Source organism: Entelurus aequoreus, linkage group LG05 (genome assembly GCF_033978785.1).
Source record: "Entelurus aequoreus isolate RoL-2023_Sb linkage group LG05, RoL_Eaeq_v1.1, whole genome shotgun sequence".
In the NCBI taxonomy this organism is placed as follows: domain Eukaryota; kingdom Metazoa; phylum Chordata; class Actinopteri; order Syngnathiformes; family Syngnathidae; genus Entelurus; species Entelurus aequoreus.
In genome coordinates this window covers 28,391,848-28,419,449 of record NC_084735.1, presented here as the reverse complement: position 1 = coordinate 28,419,449, position 27,602 = coordinate 28,391,848, and the positions used below count along the sequence as shown (strand labels likewise).

The window sequence follows — 27,602 nt, the reverse complement described above, 5'->3', positions numbered from 1 at the left end:
ATAGTGTGTGTAACAGCATTCCATGACTAATATAAATACATTAACATTAATAATAAATGACAGTAAAATAAGCACACGTATGACTGAGGAGTCATAGTGTAACTTTGTGTGGTGTTTGAGTTGTCCGACTTTTTGTGTGGCCATAAACGCACCAGTGGTTTAGTGGTATGCGTGTTGGTGACAGATGACAAGTTGGTTTTGGCCTGGTTTGTACGGCAGAAAATGACTAGTTTTTCAAGATAGAAGTGTTTTGCTCATGTTTTTGGTGTGGTTATGTCCGAATATAAACAGTTTTGCTCAATAAAGTCATCGATATAATTCCTGTCCTCGAAGCATCTCGATAGACGTTACAATAATTGAATGGTATTCAATTGAACGGTGTTGACGAACACCGTTAGGGCCGCTTGTTTTTCACTGTCACTCAGCGTTGAGTTGCAAAATTACATAGAATAAATATGTTTATTTTGTTTAGAATTCAGATGGGATTTGATTTGGTGCGCGGCATATATTTGCTGTGCGCAGCAGACACTTGAGCAGTGCGCAATTGCGCAGGCACGCACCTTAGAGGGAACGTTGCTTTGCAGTCCCTGTCTTGTTGGAAACACGCCATTCCTCATCAACTTTTCTCTTTTTAGCGTCTCGGGTGTAAACCGTGCATCACTTGTCGCTGCATGTGCACCTTCACTCGCAGGTTACACACGGACACACGCCCATAAATAATAATTTTCAAAATAAAAGCAGCACAGTTGTATTGCGCACACGACATAGATGTTTTTTCAACTTTATTTTGTAATTTGTGATTGCAGCTGTTCCCATTCACTCACAATCACGCACACGCATACGTCCACACGGAAGTAATACAAATAACGATTTTCAAAACAAAAGCAGCACCGTTGTATTGCACACTCGACATAGATACTTTTTAAAATTTATTTTGTAATTTATAATTGGCCTCACGCGGGCCGGACAGGGACGCACAAAGGGCCGGATGTGGCCGGCGGGCCGGACAGGGACGCACAAAGGGCCGGATGTGGCCCGCGGGCCGCAGAATGCCCAGATCTGTAGTAGAGTATGACTGTCCTCAGAATGGATGGGTTCCCATTCGGTAGGACGCCTGCGCGTGACGTCTTTTAGCGTGGGGAGACTGATGCGCCTGCAGCCACCACACGGTCCTTGGCAGAGAGGGGCCTTGATCCAGTGGCATGGATCCATGACGACTGGAGACCACTCTCTGTTGCAGCCTTCATCCGCCTTCAGTGCCGTTGTGACATGCAGTGTCATCCTCTGCCACTTCCACCGTTGAGGTCTTTGAAATGCTATTTAACCCATAGCTGGGACCCTGACAGGTACTACCACCCTGGGTCAGAGTGGACCTGGGAGCAATGATGACTGAGGGGTAACTCCACCTTCCCCAACATTAAGGTAAAAAATAAATAAAAAATTACGCAATATAAAGACTACAAAACTTTTTCTAGTTTTGATTAAAAATTCCTGTAGTTTATGTATTAGCTTAATGGACAAAGCTAGCGGCCTTGTTGCTAAATATTACTTAGCGAAATATATTGTTGCAAATGTATTAATTATTGACCACAGCATTCAATTTATTAAAACAATTATTAAATAAACGTATTTACACAGACATGAAAAGAAAGGCATGATTTGTCAAAATACACAGTAATGTTGTAAATAAAAAACAAGATATTACTACATTATTGCAGTCAGTTGTTTTTCTCAGCACAGAAATCTCTTTTTGGCAGCGCTGTCATCTTTGAATGTTCTTGCACCAACGATTCATCAGCCGTAAGCGTATTTGTCTGCAGCAGCACCTTTGTCGTTGGGGGTCATCTATCCGCTCAGCTTCATTAAAAGCTTCACAATGAGGCCCGCCTGTCAGGAATTACAAAAATAGACGTCAGTCTAAATAAGTGTTTTGATACTTACTTATTAGTACATCCAGAAAATATTCACAGCGCTTTTCTTTTTGTACAGCCTTATTCCAAAATAGAATAAGTTAATTTTTGTCTTAAAAATTCAGCACACAATACCCTAAAATTATGACGTAAAAAATATTTTCTAATTTTGCAAAGTTATTAAAAATAAGAAACTTAAGAAATCTCATGGACGAAAGTATTCACAGTCTTTGCAATCAAAGTCAAAAGTGAGCTCAGAGGTATCCTGTTTCAACTGATCATGCTTGAGATGTTCCTAATGCTTAAGTGGAGTCCACCTATTATAAATTCATGTGGTTGGACATGATTTGGAAAAGCGCACATCTGTCTATATACAGTACAAAAGGTCCCAAACTTGACAAAGCATGGCAGAGCACAAACCAAGCATGAAGTCGAAGGAATTGGTTGTAGACCTCTGAGACAGGATTGTCTCCAGGCAAAAATCTGGGGAAGGGTAGAGAAACATATTTGCTGCCTTGAAGATCCCAATGAGCACAGTGGCCTCCATCATCCGTAAATGGAAGAAGTTTGGAATCACCAGGACTCTTCCTAGCGCTGGCCTGCCGTCTAAACTGAGCGGTTGGGTGAGAAGGGCCCTAGTCAGGGAAGTGACCACGAAACCAATGGTCGCTCCGTCAGAGCTACAGCGTTCCTCTGTGGAGAGAGAACCTTCCAGAAGGACAACCATCTCATTATGCCAAAATGCACTTGAAAAACTCTGACAGTGAGAAACAAAAGTCTCTGGTCTGATGAGACAAAGATTGAACTCTTTGGCGTGAATGCCAAGTGTTATATTTAGAGGAAACGAGGCACCGCTCATCACCAGGCCAATACAATTCTTACAGTGAAGCATGGTGGGGATGCTTTTCAGAAGCAGGAATTATGAATAGGAAATATGAATGCAGCAATGTACGGAGACATCCTGGATGAAAACCTGCTTCAGAACGCTCTTGTACTCAGACTGGGGCGACGGTTCATCTTTCAGCAGGAAAACGACCCTAAGCACCCAGCCGAGATATCAAAGGAATGCATACTTGCCAACCCTCCCGTTTTTAGCGGGAGACTCCCGGTATTCAGCGCCTCTCCCGGCAGAAATTTTCTCCCGACAAACTCCCGGTATTCAGCCGGAACTGGAGGCCGCGCCCCCTCCAGCTCAATACGGACCTGAGTGGGGACAGCCTGTTCTCACGTCCGCTTTCCCACAATATAAACAGCTTGCCTGCCCAATGACGTCATAACATCTACGGCTTTTAGAGAGAAGAGTGCACAACTGCGCACACAACAAGGAGACGAAGCAGAAGAACGAGGAAGTTACAGAAATGGCGACGCCGTCGACGAGCAAGATGAAGAAATACGCTTACAAGTTCCAAAACGAATGGAAACAAGAATTTCAGTTCATCCAGGATAGTTGGAAGGGGAAGGGGTATGTATGTTGTCTGTACATTTTGTAGAACAGACTTCTCCATTGAACACGATGGCCGAAATGATATACTCCTTCATGAAAGGAGAAGTTTATATATATATATATATATATATATATATATATATATACATATATATATATATATATATATATACATATATATATATATATATATACATATATATATATATATATATACATATATATATATATATATATATATACATATATATATATATATATATATATACATATATATATATATATATACATATATATATATATATATATATATATATATATATATATATACATATATATATATATGTATACGTATATATATATACATATATATATATGTATACATATATATATATATGTATACATATATATATATATGTATACATATATATATGTATATATATGTATATATATATGTATGTATATATATATATATATGTATGAAATACTTGAGTTGGTGAATTTTAGCTGTAAATATACTCTCCTCTTAACCACGGCATTAACCACGCCCCGCCCCCAGCCATGCCCCACCCCCCACCTCCCGATATCGGAGGTCTCAAGGTTGGCAACTATGAAGGAATGGCTATAAGTCAACTCTGTTAATGTCCTTGAGTAGCCCAGCAAGAGCCCAGACTTGAATCCGATTGAACATCTCTGGAGTGATCTACAAATGGCTGTGCACTGACGCTTCCCATTCAACTTGATGGAGCTTTAGAGGTGCTGCAAAGAGGAATGGGCTAAACAACGCAGACTTCAGGCTGTAATTTCTGCCAAAGGTGCATCAACCATGTGTAGAGTAAAAGTTTCTTATTTTTGATAAATTTCAAAAAGTTCTTAAATTGTTTCACTTTGGAATGTCATACTTTCTGGATGCACTGTAATTAATTTGGTGTTGAACAAAACTGGAGAGAGGACGTTTTAGAGACTGTTACCTGTTTTGTGTGCACGATGAAATTCATTTTGTTCTCACCACTGTGTATTTGGAAATACTGGTCGGCGTGTCCCAGTTGCCACATGAATGTGCCGTACTCTAAACTGATGAGAAGTGCCTGTGGGTTCACGGACGAAACAATATTGACCACCCCAAATAAAAAGTCCAAACTAACAACCTGAATTTAGATGACAAGACACCTTGGTCTCCATATTCATGAGGTGCAGGCCCTTTGTGTTGACGCCCACATAGACGCGGATGACTTTGTGGTTGCTGGCGCTGGCCTTGGTGTACACCTGTCCTGTGAAGAAGGCTGCTCCGTAGGTGGGGATGTCCCAGCAGTTCTGCAGGAAGAGTCGCTGCAGGTGGTGCATCTCCTTGCTCACGCCCTCGCTGGTACTCAGTGCCTGGACGACAGATAGATTAAGGCTCAAAGCTTAAACAACAAGAGGTTTTCTGATGAAAACTTACTTTGTACTCATGGAGAATCCTATTGGTCCAGTGGTACGCTTTGCTTTTCACCTTTAATATCGGCACAATGGACTTCAGGTTTTCCTCGCTGTTAGGAAACGGCACTTTATTAAAAAGCAGTGCTACTGTGACAGCAACAATTGTACAAATGGAGTCTCCGTACTTGAGGAAGCCCTGCTTATGTTTCTTGCTCTCGTAGTTGCCATAGATGATCTGCAGCAGGAAGCTAGCCAGCGTTATCAGTTTGCTGTCCGGCGCCGGAAAGAAGCCCTTCAGGAGGGAGTGGCGAGCCTCGTCGAAGAGGATGAGGATGGCCAGCGGATCCTCCACCTGGGACAGGAAGGTGAAATGCAGGATTCGCAGCTAGAACAGCTTCCGCTCTGCTGGTGTCTCGCGCACCGGGGAGGGGCCTTCCCAAAACGGCTACCACAATATCAATTAAAGGCCTACTAAACCCCACTACTACCAACCACGCAGTCTGATAGTTTATATATCAATGATCAAATCTTAACATTGCAACACATGCCAATACGGCTGGGTTAGATTACTAAAGAGCAATTTTAAATTTCGCGCGAAATATCCTGCTGAAAACGTCTCGGTATGATGACGCCTGCGTGTGACGTCACGGATTGTAGAGGACATTTTGGGACAGCATTCTGGCCAGCTATTAAGTAGTCTGTTTTCATCGCAAAATTCCACAGTATTCTGGACATCTGTGTTGGTGAATCTTTTGCAATTTGTTCAATGAACAATGGAGACAGCAAAGAAGAAAGCTGTAGGTGGGAAGCGGTGTATTTCGGCCGGCTGCAGCAACACAAACACAGCCGATGTTTCATTGTTTACATTCCCGAAAGATGACAGTCAAGCTTTACCATTGGCCTGTGGAGAACTGGGACAACAGAGACTCTTACCAGGAGGACTTTGAGTTGGATACGCAGACGCGGTACCGTGAGTACGCAGCTGCGGCTTCCAAACATTTGATCGCTTGCCCGTACGTGCGTGCCGCTATGTGCATGTCACGTACGTAACTTTGGGGAAATATATGTGCTGTATGAACTTTGGGGAGGTGAACGGTACTTTGGGCTGTGGGATTGAGTGTGTTGTGCGGGTGTTTGATTAGTATCGGCGGGTTATATGGACGGGAGGGGGGAGGTGTTTGTTATGCGGGATTAATTTGTGGCATATTAAATAAAAGCCTGGTTGTGTTGTGGCTAATAAAGTATATATATGCCTTGTGTTTATTTACTGTTTTAGTCATTCCCAGCTGAATATCAGGTCCCACCCGCCTCTCACAGCATCTTCCCTATCTGAATCGCTTCCACTGCCCTCTAGTCCTTCACTCTCACTTTCCTCATCCACAAATCTTTCATCCTCGCTCAAATTAATGGGGAAATCGTTGCTTTCTCGGTCCGAATCGCTCTCGCTGCTGGTGGCCATGATTGTAAACAATGTGCAGATGTGAGGAGCTCCACAACCGGTGACGTCACGCGCATATCGTCTGCTACTTCCGGTACAGACAGGCTTTTTTATCAGCGACCAAAAGTTGCAAACTTTATTGTCGATGTTCTCTACTAAATCCTTTCAGCAAAAATATGGCAATATCGCGAAATGATCAAGTATGACACATAGAATGGACCCGCTATCCCCGTTTAAATAAGTAAATCGCATTTCAGTAGGCCTTTAAAGAATGACAGGGCCCCTTCCTGCTCCGTCACTGTTAAGGATAAGTGACTGCTCGCTGTTGCTGTTGCGAAAAAGCTAAGTATCATTCTGTGTGCTTCTAATTGTTTTACAGCTTTCTTTACTACTTCCCAAACATACTTAGTAGTCTTATTTAACTTGCAAATCACCCGATCTCTGTCTCACCGCCCCTCTCTCAACTAGCTAGCTGCTAAGCTAACGAAGCTCGCGCGGAGACGGTGGCGTCGGTATGAAGGAATCTGCTCCCACACGTCGCAACCACTTCCCTGAAGACAGCAAGAACTTAACTCGGTGAAAGAAATACCTTGAGTATGGCTCCCTGCTCTTCGTGCACCGTTCTCATGGATAGGTTGGCTCTGCTAGAGGGCAGTGTCCGCCAGTTAGAGCAGAGTAATCTCCTAACTTTAGACGTTGCGGACACATCTGTTAGCGTTAGCTGTAGCGATCTAACTAGCCCAGTTTATAGCAGCCCTAAGCGGCCTATAAGCAACGGTGAACCGGTTGAGACGCATAATAGATTTAGCCCTTTGGCTAGTCCTACACCCCAGTCTACCGGGCACCACAGTTTAGTCATAGGGGACTTCATCACCCGAAACATAAAGCTTAGCAAACCAGCCACAATTAAGTGTATTCCCTGGGCCAGAGCACCTGACATTGAAGCTAATCTTAGGGAGCTAACTCGCAACAGGCCAAGTAAACACGTACAACAGGCTAATCGCACCACTAGCTATGCGAACATAGTTGTACACGTTGGCTCCAACGACACTAGAATGAGACAGTCAGGCCCCCTGCCTGCGAGAGGCAATGATGAGAGATATAGCAGATTAGTCTCGCTTAACAAGTGGCTGTCTAGTGTTTGTAGACAACAGGGACCAACGTTTATTGATAATTGGCCCTCTTTCTGGGGCAAACCGGGCTTGTTGATGAGGGACAGCCTTCACCCTAACCAGGAAGGCGCCATCATCCTGCCTAGGAACATATAGATTATTGTTTGAGTCACACTTGATTAACTACACTAGAGCAAGCCCGGTCACAAGCAATTACAGTGTCTGTTAGTCCGGGTGAGGAGTCAATTAAGCTAGAACTAGCCAGCGTCAGGCTGGAAAATCCCTGCACACGTAGCATTTCTCCTAGAACAGGGGTCGGCAACTTTTACCACTCAAAGAGCCATTTTGACCAGTTTCACAAATTAAAGAAAATAATGGGAGCCACAAAACTCTTTTGAAATTTAAAATGAAATAACACTGCATACAAAGTTTTTTTTTGCTTTGTGCTATGTATAAACCAGGGGTCTCAGACACGCGGCCCGCACCTTAATATGAAAATTTAATGTTAGTGCGGCCCGCGAGTTTTATATGAATGGCGCTTGACAGCGTCATACTTGCCAACCCTCCCGATTTTTCCGGCAGACTCACGAAATTCAGGGCAACTATTCTCTCGATTGTCTGCTGATTTTCACCCAAACATCAATAATAAAGGCGTGCCGTGATGGCATAGCATTTAACGCCCTCTACAACCTGTACAAACAGCATACCAGCTCAGCCACATGTTGTATGCAGCTTTTGCTTGCACTCGTAAGTAACAGCAAGGCATACTTGGTCAACGGCCATACAGGTCAAACTGACGGTGACCGTATAAAACAACTTTAACACTCTTACTAATATGTTCCACACTGTGAACCCACACCAAACAAGAATGACAAACACATTTCGGGAGAACATCTGCACCGTAACACAACATAAACACAACAGAACAAATACCCAGAATCCCATGCAGCCCTAACTCTTCCGGGCTACATTATACACCCCGCCACCACCAAAATTTGCACCCCCCCCAACCGTGCCACCTTCACACATCAACCCCCCCCCCCCTCCGTGCGTCGGTTGAGGTGGGCGGGCTTTGGTGGTAGCGGGGGTGTATAATGTAGCCCGGAAGAGTTAGGGCTGCATGGGACTCTGGGCATTTGTTTTGTTGTGTTTATGTTGTGCTACGGTGCAGATGTTCTCCCGAAATGTGTTTGTCATTCTTGTTTGGTGTGGGTTCACAGTGTGGCGCATATTAGTAAGAGTGTTAAAGTTGTTTTATACAGCCACCGTCAGTGTAACCTGTATGGCTGTTGACCAAGTATGCCTTGCTGTCACATACGTGTATTAGCAGAACCTGCATACAACAAGCGGCTGGGCTGGTACGCTGCTTGTACAGGTTGTAGAGGGCGTTATATGCTGTGCCATCACGGCACGCCCTTATTATTGTTGTTAGGGTGAAAACTGTAGAATATTTGCCCCGTGAGATTTCTGGGAGAGGCACTGAAATCCTGAAATCTCCCGGGAGGGTCGGCAAGTATGCAGCTGAGCTGCATCAGAGTGGTCATAGAGCCGCGGGTTGCCGACCCCTGTCCTAGAATAATACACAACTCACATAATGTTTTTTCTAAAGTGAGTCAGTGACTGTGCCAGAGGTGGACATGCATTCTACTGAGGTGGCAAATTATGACGCGTTCAGTGTATCGCAGCACCAAGCAAACGATCTGAAGATTCCCGTTATATCAATTCCTAGATATGGTCGAAATTATTTAAAGAGCACTACGCAAAATAAACGCAACATTATTAATATTACTACTACGGATAACTTTAACAAAAATTCCTCAAAACAGCACACTACCTATAATATGGGCTTTTTAAACAAAAGATAATTGTCTCCCAAAACGTTATTAGTTAATGAGGTCATTACAGACAACAATCTTAACGTCATTGGTCTCAGCGAAACCTGGCTCAAACCAGACCATTTTTTTGCGCTGAACGATGCATCTCCTCCTAACTATACGAATGCGCATATTGCCCGTCCCCTTAAAAGTGGTGGGGGGGTCGCACTAATATACAATGAAAACCTTAACCTTACCCCTAACCTAAGTAATAAATATAAATCATTTGAGGTGCTTACTATGAGGTCTGTTGCACCGCTGCCTCTCTACCTGGCTGTTATCTACTGCCCCCCTGTGCCCTATTCGGATTTTATCAGTGAATTCTCAGAGTTCGTCGCTGATCTAGTGACGCACGGCGACAATATAATTATAATGGGGGACTTTAATATCCATGTGAATACCCCATCAGACCCTCCGTGTGTGGCGCTCCAGACTATAATTGATAGCTGTGGTCTAACACAAATAAATTAACCCACGCATCGCAACGGTAATACGATAGATCTAGTGCTTGTCAGGGGTGTCACCACCTCCAAAGTTATGATACTCCCGTATACCAGTGGTTCTCAACCTTTTTTCAGTGATGTAACCCCTGTGAACATTTTTTTAATTCAAGTACCCCCTAATCAGAGCAAAGCATTTTTGGTTGAAAAAAAGAGATAAAGAAGTAAAATACAGCACTATGTCATCAGTTTCTGATTTATTAAATTGTATAACAGTGCAAAATATTGCTCATTTGTTGTTGTCTTTCTTGAACTATTTGGAAAACAAGATATAAAAAAAACTAAAAACTTGTTGAAAAATAAACAAGTGATTCAATTATAAATAAAGATTTCTACACATAGAAGTAATCATCAACTTAAAGTGCCCTCTTTGGGGATTGTAATAGAGATCCATCTGGATTCATGAACTTAATTCTAAACATTTCTTCACAAAAAAAGAAATCTTTAACATCAATATTTATGGAACATGTCCACAAAAAAACTAGCTGTCAACACTGAATATTGCATTGTTGCATTTCTTTTCACAGTTCTTTTTGACAGACATTTAAAAAAAATCTCACGTACCCCTTGGCATACCTTCAAGTACCCCCAGGGGTACGCGTACCCCCATTTGAGAACCACTGCCGTATACTAAAGTAATGCCCGATCATTACCTTATAAAATTCGAAGTTCTGACTCATTGTCAACAAGCAAATAATAATAATAATAATAACTGCTTTAGCAGCCGCAACATTAATGCTGTCACAACGATGACTCTTGCTGGCCTAGTGCCTTTGATAATGGCGCCATTCCCAAATTATGTGGGCTCTATTGATAACCTCACTAACAACTATAACGACGCCCTGCGCGACACCATTGATAGTATAGCACCTAAAAGGCGTACCCCATGGTTTACAGAAGAAACTAGAGCTCTTAAACTATCATGTAGAAAGCTGGAACGCCAATGGCGCGCGACTAAACTTGAGGTTTTCCATCAAGCATGGAGTGATAGTTTAATAACTTATAAATGCATGCTTACCTTAGCTAAAGCTAATTACTACTCAAATCTCATACGCCTCAACAAAAACGATCCTAAATATTTGTTCAGAATGTAATGGCCATAGGGGTCCATCGATGTGTATATATATAATAAATATTGCCAGTCACAATTAACTTGTGCTCAGCTGGGAAAGGAAGTGTAATATATATATATATATATATATATATATATATATATATATATATATATATATATATATATATATATATATATATATATATATATATATATATATATATATATATATATATATATATACACTTATGTCATCCATTTACCTAATATTATGAACTGTTACAGGCGTATTCAATAATCATGCTAATATTAAAAATGTAACTTAATAGAATGTGGGGATATAAAAGGCATCCGGTGCTATCAGACCGGGCGGAAGCGGAAATTGACGTCACTCGCCACCTGGAGCACCTGTCAGCCACAGCGTTTTTGCTACGGAGCCACTGCATGGAAGGAATCCTCATTTTTGACCGTTTTTGTGGACTTACCATTGGCCTGTGGAGAACCGGGACGAACAGACACTCTTACAAGGAGGACTTTGAGTTGGACTGCGCGATACCGTGAGTACGCTGCGGCTTCCAAACATTTGATCGCTTGCCCGTACGTGCGTGCCGCTATGTGCATGTCACGTACGTAACTTTAGGGACTTTGGGGAAATATATGTGCTGTATTAACTTTGGGGAGGTGATCTGCACTTTGGGCTGTGGGATTGAGTGTGTTGTGCAGGTGTTTGAGTTGTATTGGCGGGTTATAAGGACGGGAGGGGGGAGGTGTTTGTTATGGGGGTTTAATTTGTGGCATATTAAATATAAGCCTGATTGTGTTGTGGCTAATAGTTATATATGTCTTGTGTTTATTTATTGTTTTAGTCGTTCCGAGCTGAATATCAGGGACTCCTCCCAGTAGCGCCGCCCACTCGGCCGATTACTTTATGAATTTCTTTAATAAGAAAATTTAACTCATTAGAAAGGAGATTAAAGACAACAAATCCCAGCTACCACTGGGTTTTATTAACACAGATACGAATGTATATACAACGGATATTGCCCTCCAAAATAGTCTCTCTCTTTTTGATAAAATAACATTAGGGGAACTCCAACGGCGTGTAAATGGGATAAAACTAAAAACATGTTTACTTGACCCACTTCCTGGGAAACATATCAAGGAACTGTTTGTAATATTAGGACCATCAGAGGTAAATATTATAAACTTATCACTTTCTTCTGGCACTGTTCACCTATCATTCAAAAAAGCGGTTATTTATCCTCTGCTCAAAAGACCTAACCTTGATCCTGACCTCATGGTAAACTACCAGCCGGTGTTCCACCTTCCGTTTATTTCGAAAATCCCCGAACAAATTGTTGTACAGCAGTTAAATGAACACCTAGCGTCTAACAATCTCTGTGAACCCTTTCAATCCGGTTTCAGGGCAAATCACTCTACGGAGACAGCCCTTGCGGTCCCCACATCTGCGGTCCCCTCCAAGGTTTCTCATTGTCATCCCATTGGGTTGAGTTTTTTCTTGCCCTGATGTGGGATCTGAGCAGAGGATATCGTTGAGGCTTGTGCAGTCCTTTGAGACACTCGTGATTTAGGGCTATATAAGTAAACTTTGATTGATTGAAGGATAATCGCAGCAAATTTTCGTCCACATTGTCACTGTTTCCTGCAGCGAGCAGCACTGGTTTTATCCACGGTGGGAGAAATGTTTGAATTAAATTAAATGTGTTTTGCTTTCAAAATAACTGTTAATTGGGTCCAAAACATGCATGTAATTGAATACCGAATCAAATTCTGCTAAGACCACTTATTTAGCCAGGGATGGATGCCCTTGCAAACAGTTGTTCAAAAATGTCTTGCTAAAATGAAGATTCATGACAATAGTTGATTATCTTAAATGCAAATAGGGATGGGTACCGTTCACATTTAAACTGATAGTACATGAGAATCGATACCGGTACTTAATGGTTCCAAATGTTGGTATTTTTGTGTGTGTTAAAATATATTGTTTTTAATAATAAAATCACATTTTCATTGCAAACATTCAAAAATGAGCCTATTCTGATAACTACTGTCCAGTTGTTAGTTCTTGTTCAATTTTGACAGCAAATAGATGGATGGATGGATCTCTGAGTCTCCGTTACAGTTGCAAGTCCGAGACGTTAGATGGCAGTAGTCAATAGTAAATGATTGTGTGTGTTGGCCAATCAGTTCAGTCTTGCTGGATCTAATTTTGGTTGCTTCCTAAAAAGTGTTAAAAACTGTAAGTATTGAGTTATTATTACGCACCAGCTGTTTGAATGTAGCGAGCATCTTATTTGTAGTTTTCGTTAACAAATTTGGAGGTATTAAAATCGCCATGTAAAATCACTAATGCTCATCAGTAATGTGTCGATACCAAAGCCAATGTGTATTAGCATTAAGCTGGCACATTTTTAGAAAAGTGGGGCCTTACTTTACTTGTGTTGGAGTGCTTTTTGTCACTTTATTTGTTAGCATTTGTTATCATTACCTTGAGGTGTTTTGGCTGAGTCCGCTCTCAGTGCTGCTGAAGTGATCGCCAAGTGCCAAAGCGCGAAGATCAACAGACCGTGACGTCACGCGCAACCAAGGTACCGTAACATAACACCGTTGGATTTAGTGGAGCGGAGTGGCTCAGCGGGTAGAGTGGCCACCCAGAAACTTGAGAGTTCATTCCAGCTTCTGCCATCTTAGTCACTGCCGTTGTGTCCTTGAACAAGACACTTCACCCACCGTGCTCCCAGTGCCACCTTTACGTGAATCGGTGCCCGGTAGTACTGGCAGGATTTGGTCGGTACCCATCCCTAAATGCAAGTTACCTTTTTCTCAATCTCTAGAGGCAGGCGAACGTCCCGCCGGAGGAAGAGTTGGGGCGTCTCTCTCTGAGGGTCCAGCACCGTCAGATCCGTCACTATCTCAGTCCAGATGCGCAGGTGCTGCAGGGGCTTGTGATACGGCTTCAGCTGCAGGTCTGTGTGCATGTTTGTTATCAGCGACACAGCGATTCAGAGGCATCAAAGTTAAAAAAAAAAAGCGTGACTCACGGAGGTTCTCCGAGCAGATCCAGATGGTGAAGTACTGCTGAATATCTTGGGCAAGACGCATGCCCTCCATGATCTGCTGCACCGTGGTGTTGTTGCCGTGCTTCAGCTCCACAGAGCGATACGAGCCATCCATGCGGTAGATGCGCACCTTCTCGTACTGTACGGCACAAACCAAAAACACTTTCAACTTTCCAGTGAACTTACTACAGAAAGCGCCCTGCTGTGGTGGGTTACAAACTCCAGTGTTACTCACAGGTTTGCTGCTGGCCTGCTGCAAAAGCTTCACCGTCTCCTCCCATTCGTTCTGTTTGTTCTCCTGGCACACTTGCATCGGCGATCGCTTCTGCTGGTCTTCAATGTGCTAATTCAATATAACAAGAGGTTACATAAGTTACAACTTCATGTACACTACCTTGATTAGAATTTATCCTCACTGTTTGGGCATACAAAAAAACCCCAAAGGTCTTATTAAGATGGACAGTTGGGAATACCATCAGCAGAAACGTTGCAGGTAACTCCTAATTAGGGTTGTCATGATACCAACATTTCTGTAGTAGATATCGATACTTATGAACTTCCACGATCTTTGATACGATAAAGAAAAAAACTGAACTCATGTACTTTTAAATTCACTACTTAGTTAAAACTAGGGATGATGTTCGAAAACCGGTTCTCCCGATTGTTCGATAAGAAAAGAACCGATTCCATGGATTCGAATCCCTTTTTGAAAAACGGTTCCCGTTATCGAAGCCACTATAGTAAAGAAAAATATTTGGTTCTTTATTCGAATCCCTGGGAACGAATCCAGTGTCACAGGAAATGTCCTGTGACACGTCACAGGAAATGACATAGCTCAGTCATTCGGCGGCAGATACAGAAGCAGCAACAACAATGGACCGGAAAAAACGGTCCAAGGCATGGCTTCACTTTACTAAGAAATACGACGAGGAAACAGCTATCTGCAATTATTGCAAGGCTTCGCTTTCCTGTAAGGGGCGCAGTACAACAAACATGTTCAGGTCGTACATAACCTGAAGGTTAGAGAAACGTGTTGTGTCTTCAATACATGGAGAAGCAGCGACAGAGATGACGAAGCACGCTCCTCTTCCTCTGCTTCAACCTGCAGTCCCAGTGATAGTGCCGGTCAGTAACTAACGTTAACTGTTGCCGGTTAATTTCCATATCTGCTCACTTGTAGCCTTTAGGCTAAAATAACGTTACCTCTTGTCAACCAGGACTGCAGTAATGTTAGCTAGACTAACGTTACCTAAGCATAGTCAGTGGCTAACGTTAATGTTAACGTTAGCCTTTTTGTATGTGTCTGATAACGTAAACGGTATCTTGTAGCCTACACCACTTCAGAGTTTGCAGGTCTGTCTAATAAACTAGTGCTTGCAAAATGTGAATTAAGATAATGTTAATGTTATCCTATTTCAGATGATGACATTCATGACAGCCAGAGTGACCAGGGCAGTGTTTGCTCTGTTTATTTTATTTTTTTCTTTAAAAAATAAAAGTGAGCTTTTCTTAAACCAAGTATTGTTTTTCCCCCCATATACAACAACCTATCTGGATTCGATAAGAGAATCGATAAGGAATCGGTTCGATAAGAGGATTCGATAACGGCATCGAAATCGATAATTTCTTAACAAACATCATCCATAGTTAAAACTGTTTCAAGGTGACAAGAGTTTAAGATCACTGTGCTACATCTTTTTCCACAGAATTCAAATTGCACTATCAGCTGCCAAAAGGTTACAATACATTAAAAAAGAACAGTGGCTTATAGCCTCACACTGTAGCAAAATAAACAATACTGTGCTTATAAATGTGATCATAAATAAGTCAACTATTTTACATTCTAAAAAGAACAGCCGTGGCGTGGAGCTTTCAAGTATATTAAACAAAACATATTGTTCTTAGTATTCTTTCAATATAGCGATAGTGTGACGTCATTATGTAATTTGTAATGAAATAGGCTAATAAAAAGGCTAACACATATTTATAGACAAATATGTGTGTATTCGTTATTACTATCAACAGTTCTGTCTTTTTTCATTACGCCTTTCATATTTGTCTTTTTGCTCTATTTTTCCATTTGTTTTTTTATTTATAAAATGTGCGACTGGCTCATTAAAAAATATCCTGCTTTCTTGGTTAAATAAATAAAGCAGTGGTGTTTATAGTGTTTCCAAACAACAAGAGTGTCTCTAAGTTGTGTTTTCTTAGCATTTATAGATGAGATAAAGATGTGTTTGCACGTTTCTGTAGGTTTTCTCCACGCTATGGTAATGCACAATCCCTGGACTTGTAGTGGCGGATCTCAGCTTTCACTTATGCAAGGAATACTTCCGTGACCGCTTGTGTTTGATTACCGAATAAATGCATGACGCAAGGTACACCTCTCTCTCTCTCTCTCTCACTTTTAATATGTCCCTTTACTCACCAAAGTGGTTAGAGTGTCCGCCCTGAGATCGGTAGGTTGGAGTTCAAATCCCAGCCGAGTCATACCAAAGACTATAAAAATGGGACCCATTACCTCCCTGCTTGGCACTCAGCATCAAGGGTTGGAATTGGGGGTTAAATCACCAAAATGATTCCCGGGCGCGGCGCCGCTGCTGCCCACTGCTCCCCAAGGGGATGGGTCAAATGCAGAGGTCAATTTCACCACACCTAGTGTGTGTGTGACAATCATTGGTACTTTAACTTTAACTTTAATAGAGCGACAAAATCTCTAAAGACAATTTCTGATACATCGTATTCTTTGGCAAACAAGGCACGTATGAGGTGTGTTAAGTGGAGTTCTGCCACACTTTCATTCTCATTTTATGAGCATAGGTGTGATTGGCAATGTATAATATACTAGGGCAGGACGATTATGGCAAAAATAATAATCACAATTATTTCGATTGATATTGTAATTATGATTAATAACACAAATATTCATTAATTAAAAAACATGAGTATTTATTGTACCACCAAACCTCAACTTTAATTATAGTTTAAAAGAACTGATATAAATTAGTAACAAATAATCCACAACAAGTAAAATAATAACAGTAATAACAATAAATATAAATAAAAGTAGCAATGTAAAAAACAAATACGTTTTTCCAGTTAAAACATTTTTTTATAATTTTTTTTTACCTTTTACTCTCATTTTACTACCAATTTTGTGTCATAAATGACATTTAATAAAATTGGCCCTAGCGTGTGAATGTTGTCTGTCTATCTGTGTTGGCCGTGCAATGAGGTGGCGACTTGTCCGAATGCACCTGGTATAGGCTCCAGCACCCCCCGAGACCCCGAAAGGGACAAGCGGTACAAAATGGATGGATGGATGAATGGAAAATGATAGTTAATTAACTGCAAAAGTACTCACATTTTTTGATGCAATACATCGTTCAACAATTTTACCAATATTTTAGGTCAAAGCATAACAATTTGATGAATGATAAAGTGTTTCAAGTACATTATGCTTGTGTAAGTTACTTTTTAAAACATCTTTAATTGTGTGTTATTCTGCACCGTTTTTCATCTAATTATTCTTCTTATTCCTCTTCCGCTCCTTTTTTTTTCCATCTGTAACTCCCAATCATCCAATTGATCCTGTTCGAGTGTCAAAATATTCCGCGCTTTAAGGACATGCGGGCTCTTTAAACAAACTTTCCGCAAAAATACGTCTAACTTGGCTGCACTCTTCAGCCACGAGAAAAATCCTGTTTAATCAGGTGCTTCCTCAGATTGGAAGTATTCCCGCCACTGGCCTTGATTTTTACGTCAAAAATACTGCGGCGAGCGTAATCTGCATCAGCATCGCATTTGGAAAAGACGAGCCACACTTGAGAGCGTTTTCTATTTGGCATGGTTGGGTTTTTGTCATGAAACATTGATGGGTTGCACGATTACTAAAAGCATGTCCGCTTCGAAATGTCTGCTCAAGTGCTAGCAAGTACTCGCCACTCGCAAGTGCTAATTTAAACAGATGTGACGTCATGCCAACCCAGGCATCGAAACATGGTACCGCTGGATCTTTGTGAATCGTTGCCCGGTAGTACCAGCTGGTTTTGGTGGGTGCCAAAAAAGTACCAGATCCGTTGCCCACCCCTAGTGACAAAGCATGATCGTAATGTAAGACATTTTAATTTTGCAAATGCAGTTAAACCGGATGTATAGCGTAGCGCTTTTATTTTGAAGCCGGAAAAGTGTGTGATATCTTTGAGAAAGTGTCTTGACATTTTTGGTGTTTGCAATACAAAAGTCTCCTTTTGACCTCCTTTTGACCTCCTGCCGACCATCTTACATTTCTGGTCAACTTTTATGTCATCTTACTTACTAAATCAGTCACATTAACAATCTAAACGTTATGTCATCACTGCACCTTAACCGTAATCTGAAGACGGAAGTGAAGCACCACCCACCTAAACGACGCATGCAGCAGGCGTTTGCTGCAGGGATGTCGCCTCTTCTCACAGCAAAAAAGTCCTTTCTTGTCGGGAGAACAACATGCCATGGCTTTAAACCTGATATTTCGATAAGGTAGATGACTTTCCTGTGTCCAATTCTGCTCGTTTGTGGCTCATGAATAACAAGTGAACTGCAGCCAAGTTCCCCCACTACGACACTCCCCGAGGGTCAAAATGGACACATGTGCATTAATCGCCCGTTAAAAAAATTAGTGCCGTTATTGAAATTCATAGTTGCGTTAATCACAAATCAGTATGAGGGACTTTTTTCTCATGTTTCGAGCAAACCTCAGAGGATTGTTAGCCTGTCCTTAATGTGTCCCCGAAAACTGAACACAGGTGAAAAAATTTTTTTTAAATAGTTGAGTCAGGAAGAAAGTGAAGAAGAAGATCAATATGCGCGGTGACTAGGGGAAATTAGTGCTGCACTTTGTTTGAAAAGATAGTCGCTACAATAATACGTAAAACTTTAGAAGAGGTGGGTAACTGATTAACCCCAAGGTAAAATAATTGTAACTTATAACAAAATGTGTATACAGGCTCATGAGTCAGAAAATCAGTTTTCATCAAAAGACTGACTAAATTAAAAACTGCTGTCAAAATTAACACTGGTATATAGTGTGATAAAAAGCCGAGTGCATACCGGCGACAAAATACATTCAATCCCATTGAATTGTGTTTAAGGGTGAGGGCGATTGTGGCGCTCTGCCCCAAATAAATGAACGACCACGAAATACTGGACATTTTTTAACATTAAGGATAAGTAACCAACCACATGAATTGTAATCTAACATAACAAAATATCACATTTCCTACCCGATCAATCTCAGGGTGTTGCAACAAGAGTTGCACAATCTCTGCATGCCCTCCCCTGGCAGCAAAGTGCAGAGGGGAGCTGAGCTGTCCATTTAGCAGGTTTGGATTACATTTGCCTTTGTCCAGCAACAGCTTGGTCGCCTCAACTTTGCCGTGCCTAAACAGGGGAACGCTCCAAAAGTGTCAACACAAAATTCAGTGAGTTTTTAGGAAAGGCTTTTGTCAAGTCTCACCAGCAGGCATAGTGGACAGGGGCCCAGTGGTCGCTGTCCAGCTGCTTGACTGAGAAGCCGCTGTCTAAAAGCTTGGAGAGGAGCTCTGTGTCTCCCTCGCAAGCACTGCGGTGGAGTGGGAAGTCTTCCACCCACTGACGCTCCCTGTGAAGAAACGGGAACTTGAGTAAAGACACTCTTCTGTTGAAAAATGTTGTCAGAGTCCTCACTTGTCTTCTGCTGTGCAGTTGGCGCCATGTTGCCACTTTTCCCTGGTCGGGATCTGGATTTTGGAGTAGTCTGGTGCTCCGAGTCCAAAATATGGGTTGATGATAACTTTGTCCACCTGCAGACATACCATTTGTATAGTAAGTGGCTTCTGGGAGTAGACGTGGCTCAACCTCGTCTCACCCGGTTAGTGTACTGCAAATCAGAGCCATAAAGGGGATTCAGGACACACATGTCCGCCTTCTCTAGGGACATCATCCTGCTCTTGATCTCCAGTGCTGTGTAGCCCATGTATAAGCCCTCATCGCTGAGTTTGCCCTCGCTGCCATACGCCGGGTTGCTGACGTTGGTCTTCACCCGCTCCACGGGTGCTGGTCGGAACAGAGCAGGGATAGCGTGTGGCACGCTGTGCTGCTCAGCTAACCACCTGTAGAAGGATCAGAATTAAGGCAAGATATGTTGGATAACAGAGTCAAAAGTAATGACAACATTTTAAATACACCACTTAAGTAATCAGAATAGTTGTTTTTTTTTATTGCCATTGTTTGAGAATGAATAATAATTCAAGACAATTGATTTAGGCCCAAGTAGTTTTATGGCCAACAAAATTGTGCTGTGTACGGTATATATAATTTTGGAGCAACACAAAAAAATTAATACCTCAATTATTATTCAAAAATTCCACTTTTAGGGTGTACCAGAAAATCCCAGTGTGGTACCCAGGAAGTTTCCACTGAATTTGATGTAGGATTTGAAAATAACTGCCCCTTTGAAATAGGCACATTATTTAAAGGCCTACTGAAAGCCACTGCTACCGACCACGCAGTCTGATAGTTTATATATCAATGACGAAATCTTAACATTGCAACACATCCCAATACGGCCGGGTTAACTTATAAAGTGCAATTTTAAATTTCCCGCTAAACTTCCGGTTGAAAACGCCTTTGGATGATGACGTATGCGCGTGACGTAGCCAGTGAAACAGGAGTATCGGTAGCCCATTGAAGCCAATACAAAAAGCTCTGTTTTCATTTCATAATTCCACAGTATTCTGGACATCTGTGTTGGTGAATCTTTTGCAATTTGTTTAATGAACAATGGAGATTGCAAAGAAGAAAGTTGTAGGTGGGATCGGTGTATTAGCGGCTGGCTGTAGCAACACAACAAGAAGGACTTACTTGGATAGCAGACGCGCCAGCCGATGCTAGCCGCCAACCGCATCTGTGTTGGGGTGAAGTCCTTCGTCGCGCCGTCGATCGCTGGAACGCAGGTGAGCACGGGTGTTGATGAGCAGATGAGGGCTGGCTGGCGTAGGTGGAGCGCTAATGTTTTTATCATAGCTCTGTGAGGTCCGGTTGCTAAGTTAGCCTTAGCGTCGTTAGCAACAGCATTGTTAAGCTTTGCCAGGCTGAGAATTATTAACCGTGTAGTTACATGTACATGGTTTAATAGTATTGTTGATCTTCTGTCTATCCTTCCAGTCAGGGATTTATTTATTTTGTTTCTATCTGCATTTGAGACAGATGCTATCACGTCCTACGGCCGGGATGTGATGGCATCATGTCACGTATTTAGTGTCTTCTTTGAGAACATCCTGACATTTATTAAATGGGAAGGTTTTTGAATTATATGTTTAAAAATATGACTTATTTCAGTTTTTTTGTATTTACTTTGTATGCTATTTGGTGTGAACAGTTACCTCCCACCTGCCCATTGGCTTGTTATTTTTTGCTTGTGAATATTTACCAGTATTGTGAGTATTGTGAAATGTAGCAAAAAGCAGCGTGTCTGTCCTCCTCTGAGATTGGATCAGTGATAGCGCCTACATGCCAGAGAAAACTGGTTTCCAATCACTTATCTAGGTGTGTTTTCATACGCCGAAAACAATCAGATTAAGATGTTTTAATAGGATTAAGAAATCTTATTTTTTGAGCTGAAATATTTGAGAAATCAGACTACTTTAGTGCATGGAAATGTACTGTATGATTTAAGAGTGACAATAAAAATAAACTGTTACCATTGAATCGTTCCACCTCTGTCAGGTACAAAGACATCACAGGGTGTCATACAGGAAGTATTAATTCACGAATAAACATGCGTTTGTAATCCATCCTCACTTGTCTAAGGCCAGGAGCATCCTGGAGGTGATAGAGCAGAAATGGACGCTGGTTTCGCTGCACACCCTCATGATGTCCTGCAGGCAGTAGAAGCTTGGGCTGTTAGCGTTGTGGATGGGTTTGCTGTTATCTGTAAAAAAAATAAAATTATAAAATGAGAAAAAATATTGAAACAAATGCTCTGAGAAAGGTACTGCAGGGTGGTTGCAATGTTTTGGGTTGATTAACTTTTTTTAAAATATATATTTTATATTCCCCACAATTGTTCCACAAATTTAAATGTCTTTATAATAGGGCTGGGACGGTTTGTCGACATCATTGATGATGTAAATACGTTGACGTCATGTACCTTGAGTCGAGAAAGGTGGCTGTGCACGGAGAAAAAGATACCACTGTGTTCCAATCAATCAGCTACTGATCATTATTGGCCAATTTCTGTCAATGCCTTACAATACTGATCACAAAAAATGATCAGCTACTGCTAACTGTTTCAGTATGTCCATACTCAATGCAGGGCCCGTCTAAGTTGATTTAATCAAAATTGCAGCAAAATAAACTACATTTATTGTATTCTTGCTTTAAATTAGGAGCACTTGCATTTAGAGAGGAGCTATACTTCCATGTTTAGATAGCAGTTTCACACATTAATAACATAAAATGTGGATTATTGCGATCATGCTTTGATTGTCAAAAATGTTTGGTGATATTTTTTTCTACATGATTAAATGTTTCTGATATTCTGTGCTTTACAAGTTGCACAAGCTAGTAGTAGTAGTGTATTTTGGACATGTTAAAAACAAATCAAAATAAAAAATTATGGAAAAAAGGAAATACTCTTGATAACATTACGGTAAGGTTAGGTTTTTTCATATCCAAAAAGGAATGGGAAGAAGTGAAACATATTTACTCCCAACCCTTATTTATAAATCAAATCACTAGCTTTCTTATCATCATTATTATTGTGTACAATGATACAATTACCGGTCTTAATAACATATTATCAATAATCCTTTACCCACCTTTATTTTGCTTTAAATGTAATTTGTACTGTTTGTAGTTCCACAAGATCTTTAAATTTCAATAGTTTTAAATGCAAGAAACATTTTTTTGTGTGATCCCTTTATCCTGCCTTATAAATGACCTATATTGCTTTCTTCTGCAGGGTGATGAATGGATATAGTGTGCTTATGTAATTATTGCCCCAAACTTCTGAAAAGTAGTGCAAGTTAATGGGATTTATATCTCTGCATGACAATGTTCTAACCTTCTCAACCTATTTATTAATAAAATGTAATACTCAGCCGATTAAACATTCTGCAAATGCGGACTATCAATCAGAACAGGTTATAAAAGAATATACTGTAGCGAAACAGCCTCATATTGACACTAAAACTTTAAATTAATATGTAGTAGACAATAATTAATAGTTTTAATTCACATGACTTCAAGACAGCATCTTAATTCATTCAGATCATCCACAGCAACATTGTTGTTTATACTTTTGTGTAGTCAACTGTAATTACACAATGTGGGCTGCAGAGGGCAATGGCAGGCATGCCTACAGTATTAAAACGAGCCAAATGTAAGAATTGCATGTCATTAAATGGCCCTGATACATCAATCATGTTCTTTCTGAATACCTCTATAACTAATAACAGTAGTTCAGCTGGGATATGCTCATTTCAAAATTAGATTTACAGCCCCGAATTCTTGTTATTTATTTTTCATTTCGATGCCCCGCCCTCCAAAGTTTACCCAATTAGAAAGTCTGTGAGTGTGTTACATCCAGGTTGCCGGTTATGCACCGCCATCTGCCACTGCTAAAGTTACTAAACATGTCAGACCTTAGTAAATCTAAAAGGCGTTGTTACGATTCCCAATTTATTCATGACAAAGCCAGGAACAAAATGAGGATTTGTATCAGGGATGCCTTTGAAAGATGGAGATGATTGAAGGCGGAGAAGATTTTTTCATCTGACGCCAAATTTGCTAATTTCCTCCTTGATAGGTAAGTAAGGCATTTATGTTTTCTTCTTATGGAGGGGAATATTCAAAATGGCCAACTGAATTTGTGGGATTTTGTGATGTTTAGACGGTATTTTCACATACTTTGCGGATTGTAAATACAATTGGATATTGTTTATTGAATACAATAAAACAATTAAGCATATTAAGTCAACTTGTTTTTCCACTATACTGGAACTAGCGTCTCTTTGTGCCTTTTTTGCCATCTTGGGGGATGTCAAAGTCGACCAGCCTCTCGGTCCATGGCCACATGTGTCTACTACCAGGTGAGCGATGCATGAGTTATAATCTAGAATTGACTTTTAGCAACTCTGAGACAAAGCAAAAGCAGCCGCCGGCTCAGTGTGTCAACAACAGCAGCCTAAACTAGCATTAGCTCACTGCTATCTATGTGCCACTAAAATAGGCTGTCTGCGTTAGCGCTTATAATAACAATATCACTCATATTTTGTCAATATTCAGGTCATGACATGTAAATGGAATATTGTTGGCGGTTTCTGGATGTTTTCTTGGACAACCCTTAATCTGTCATCTCAATTGTTAGCTATTTCTTTACAATTTTGAATGCATAAAAAAGACAAGCATATGTGTTCTTGTCTTACATAAGGATTGTGAATGATAAACTGCACATCTCTTTCCAATTTTTGCATATTTCCAGTATGACTGATCTGACGATATGGTCAGAGTGCAGAAGTGCTCCCATCCTGACATCATCCGACCTCGATTCTACAGAAATTGCTGAAGATATTTAGAGCAAAATATTCAAAATGTCAGACTGACTTTGTGACATTTTGTGATGTTTGGACTTTACTTTCACATACTTTGCAGATTGTAAATACACTTTGATATGGTATAATGTATAGATCCATCCATTTTCTACCGCTTGTCTTTTACCGTGAAACACAATTAAGCATAAAAAGTCAACTCGTTTTTTTCATTCTACTGCTACAATCATAATTTGGACAAGATATACTGTATAAGTGGGGGGGAGGGGGGGGGGGGGTCAAGCTCTCTCTCTTTTTCATCAGTTTGGGGGTCATTGGCCTGGAGAACGTTGAAGACCCTTCGTCTCGTCCAGGGGTCCCCAAACTACAGCCCAAGCGTCCAAAATCCGGCCCGCAGGAAGTCCCAAATTAAAAAAAATTAAAAAACGTTTTTTTTTGTTGTTAAATTATAATTTTTTTAAAATCTGTGCTTTCTAATCCATTTTCTACCGCTTGTTACTCTCGGTGTCTCCTAACCGCTCAGGCAAATCATGTTGTCTAAAAATGCATTTTCCCATCGATAGCCAAATTTATTTAACTCATTGCGGCCCCCCAGTAAAAAAGTTATGGGACCCCTGGTCTAGTCTGTATGAAAGTACTCACCTTTAACATTGACTGGCACCACAAACAGCGACGCCTCTTTGATTTTATTGTCGCCATCCAAGGAAAATTTCTGCATGTGAACTACACGTTTACCTAAACAAGAAGGAGAATTAAATTGGCAAAATAATGTGCCATTCATGTTTAATGAACTCACCAATGAAGCTTTGGTTGTTAGATAATGGCTTGATGGTTTCAGCAACATAATCTATAATGGATTTGGATTTGTCCCCTGCTGCTTGGATCTTTGTCGTCGGGAGGACTTTTTTCCTTTTCTTTTCCTTCCCCTCCAAGGGCATTTGACTCAGAAGAATCTTGACGTGGTAAACATACATGCATTTCTTGACCATTTCCTGGATTGTTGTAGCACATTCCCCTCCCCTAACAACCATTAAACACTGAGTTGCATGCATACCTCATAGGCTTTGGCTCGGTACTCCTTCGAGCTCAGGCTGACCTGACTCTTGGGCCGTAGGACAGCCACAAACACGTCCTCCAGGCTGTCCTCGTTGCCCATGGCGACGACTCTCACTCAGTCCTTACAAAAGCTCCCGCACAAGGGGAAGATGCTTTGGAGAGGCATGCCTGAGACGTGACAGGACTGAACTACTGAATTATACAGAATACCTATGAGCATTGTTTGTAATGTTTTGGTTGTCACATAACTTGAGCAAAAAATAGGAATACTGTACTTTTTAGTTATGATGCAGTACAGGTTTTCACCACTGCGTGCAAACTCAAATCACAATAATAAAGACACTACGACATAAATACTTATCTGAGAGCTGGTAGTTTGGTCAACTTGATTTAACGTAGGAGATGAACAATAGCGGTAAATTAACTTGAGGTTAGCTTAATTTCAGTAGGTAGCATCTGCATTCTACTTAGTGAATTCATGATGGTCACGCCCCGGAAACTGAAACCCTCTGTTGTTCCAATATGTAGTTATAAAAGTACACTGACCGTGCTTCATATTAACTAGTGAGCACAACATGAAATTATTTGAGCCATTGTTATATACTTTAACAACTTAAATAGCACAACAATGCAGTCCTAGCTTAGAATGCTACATCATGACATCGCCCGCTTGGCCAAGTCCTCAAACTCACCAAAAAAGCGACGTGAATAATCTCCACGCTCCCTTTAACGTCTACTTTTCGGATTACGCTGTTCTCTTCTGGGGTGACAGTGTCCGTCCTCGCAGGGTCCAGGTGGACTTCCACGGCGGTTATCTGAGTTTAAATCGCCGCAGGCCTGAGTTATGTCCACCGGCGAATAATATAAGAGTCGCGATACGTTCAAATGCACCAGAGCCCGTAGGACAACGGACTACTCTTATTAGTGAGGCGATGGAGCAGGGACATTCAACTGGCGGCTCGAAAACCAAAAGTATCTAAATAAGATCAAACCTAACATTAAGCTTAGTCCAAAACTTTGGGGAGAATAACATTTTTCTGTCATATTTTGATTTCAGTTTTTGCAACCGATCCCTAAAAACAGCAGAGCTCACCTGACCTATAGATGATCTTTGACTAGTGTAATAACCATACGTGCATTTCTGACTTTATTTATGACAAGGCCTGGGGCCAGATCTGACCCGTCACTTTATTTTATATGGCCCGTGAACGCCCGCAAACAATATGCATCAATAAAGTACTTTATCTTTTCTTACTAAGTGTATTTGTTTTTTTCCATTTTGACAGAAAAAGTATACGTACTGCATGAAATTGCATACCTTTTAAACTTTAATATTTTTCAATATTGCAACAAGTACTATATTATGATACTTTTTTTTTAAAATGTCTAAATAAAAAAAAAAAACTTAACATCTGTTTGATTTATGATTTCAAAGCAAGTTATCCTTCAAATTGTACACTGTAAAAATTACAATAGATTTTAGGATAAAAATGTAGTGTTTTCTACAGGATATTACTGTTATGTTAATTGAAAAAAACGTTTTTTTTACGTTAAAATGTTGTCAACTGAGCTGCCAGTTTTTTTACTGTAATTTTTTTTTACTGTAAATGGAAACAGTGCCACATTTTTTATGGTAAAAAAACTGGTAGCTCAGTTGCCAGGATTTAAAAAAGGGTAACATTTACAGTAATATGTTCTAAAAACCAACCTTAAGTTTTACAGTAAAATTCTGGCAACTAAGCTGCCATTTTTTTTACCGAAAATAAATCAATGGTACTGTTTTTCCATTTATCGTAATATTTTCTTGAAAAAAAAAACCCCAAAACACCGGAGATTTTAATGCAAAATTCTGGTGGCTGAGTTGCCAGTTTTTAACTGTAAAACCAACAGTTTTTTTACAGTATACGTAGGAAGTATATATAATAATCAAATTCATAGGAAAATTCATATATTATTTTCTGTTACAAGCGACCCTTTGATGGCAGCCATAACTGGGATGTGGCCCCCAGTGAAAACTAGTTCGACACCCCTGCTGTAAGGTATGCAGTGAGGTAAAAAGAAATCATAAAAAATTCCTATGAGTCTTATGAAAGGTAAATAAGTGTAAGATTTCAGAATGTGTGTATGTTCTTGTAAGTCTGAGG

At 40.7% G+C, this 27,602-nt stretch overlaps 1 protein-coding gene across 4 annotated transcripts; it reads right to left on the bottom strand.

The window, feature by feature from the left end:
• Positions 1-1,057: 1,057 nt before the first annotated feature.
• On the bottom strand, positions 1,058-26,338 carry krit1 (KRIT1 ankyrin repeat containing). 4 transcript variants are annotated; one of them, XM_062047625.1, is made up of 17 exons: positions 26,151-26,338; positions 25,457-25,650; positions 25,199-25,355; positions 25,045-25,137; positions 21,653-21,782; positions 19,719-19,962; positions 19,538-19,653; positions 19,329-19,472; positions 19,096-19,252; positions 14,067-14,174; positions 13,814-13,970; positions 13,589-13,740; positions 4,959-5,125; positions 4,796-4,883; positions 4,525-4,731; positions 4,326-4,442; positions 1,058-1,887 (listed from the first exon to the last, which is right to left on the bottom strand). In XM_062047625.1, exons 2-17 carry the CDS (start codon positions 25,556-25,558, stop codon positions 1,846-1,848), a joined length of 2,181 nt encoding a protein of 726 aa, XP_061903609.1. In that variant the 5' UTR covers positions 25,559-25,650; positions 26,151-26,338; the 3' UTR covers positions 1,058-1,845. The 4 variants fall into 4 exon arrangements, with proteins under 4 accessions (XP_061903609.1, XP_061903610.1, XP_061903608.1 ...); XM_062047626.1 differs by having other exon boundaries at positions 25,457-25,647; XM_062047624.1 differs by having other exon boundaries at positions 25,457-25,642.
• Between the last annotated feature and the right edge of the window lie 1,264 nt (positions 26,339-27,602).

Coding starts and splice junctions, on each gene's coding strand:
- krit1 (XM_062047625.1), bottom strand. CDS start 25,558: ATGGGCAACGAGGACAGCCTGGAGGACGTGTTTGTGGCTGTCCTACGG. Junction 19,473..19,537: donor AACTGCACAGCAGAAGACAA/GTGAGGACTCTG, acceptor GTTTCTTCACAG/GGAGCGTCAGTGGGTGGAAG. Junction 1,888..4,325: donor TCATCGTGCACACAAAACAG/GTAACAGTCTCT, acceptor AATTCCTGACAG/GCGGGCCTCATTGTGAAGCT.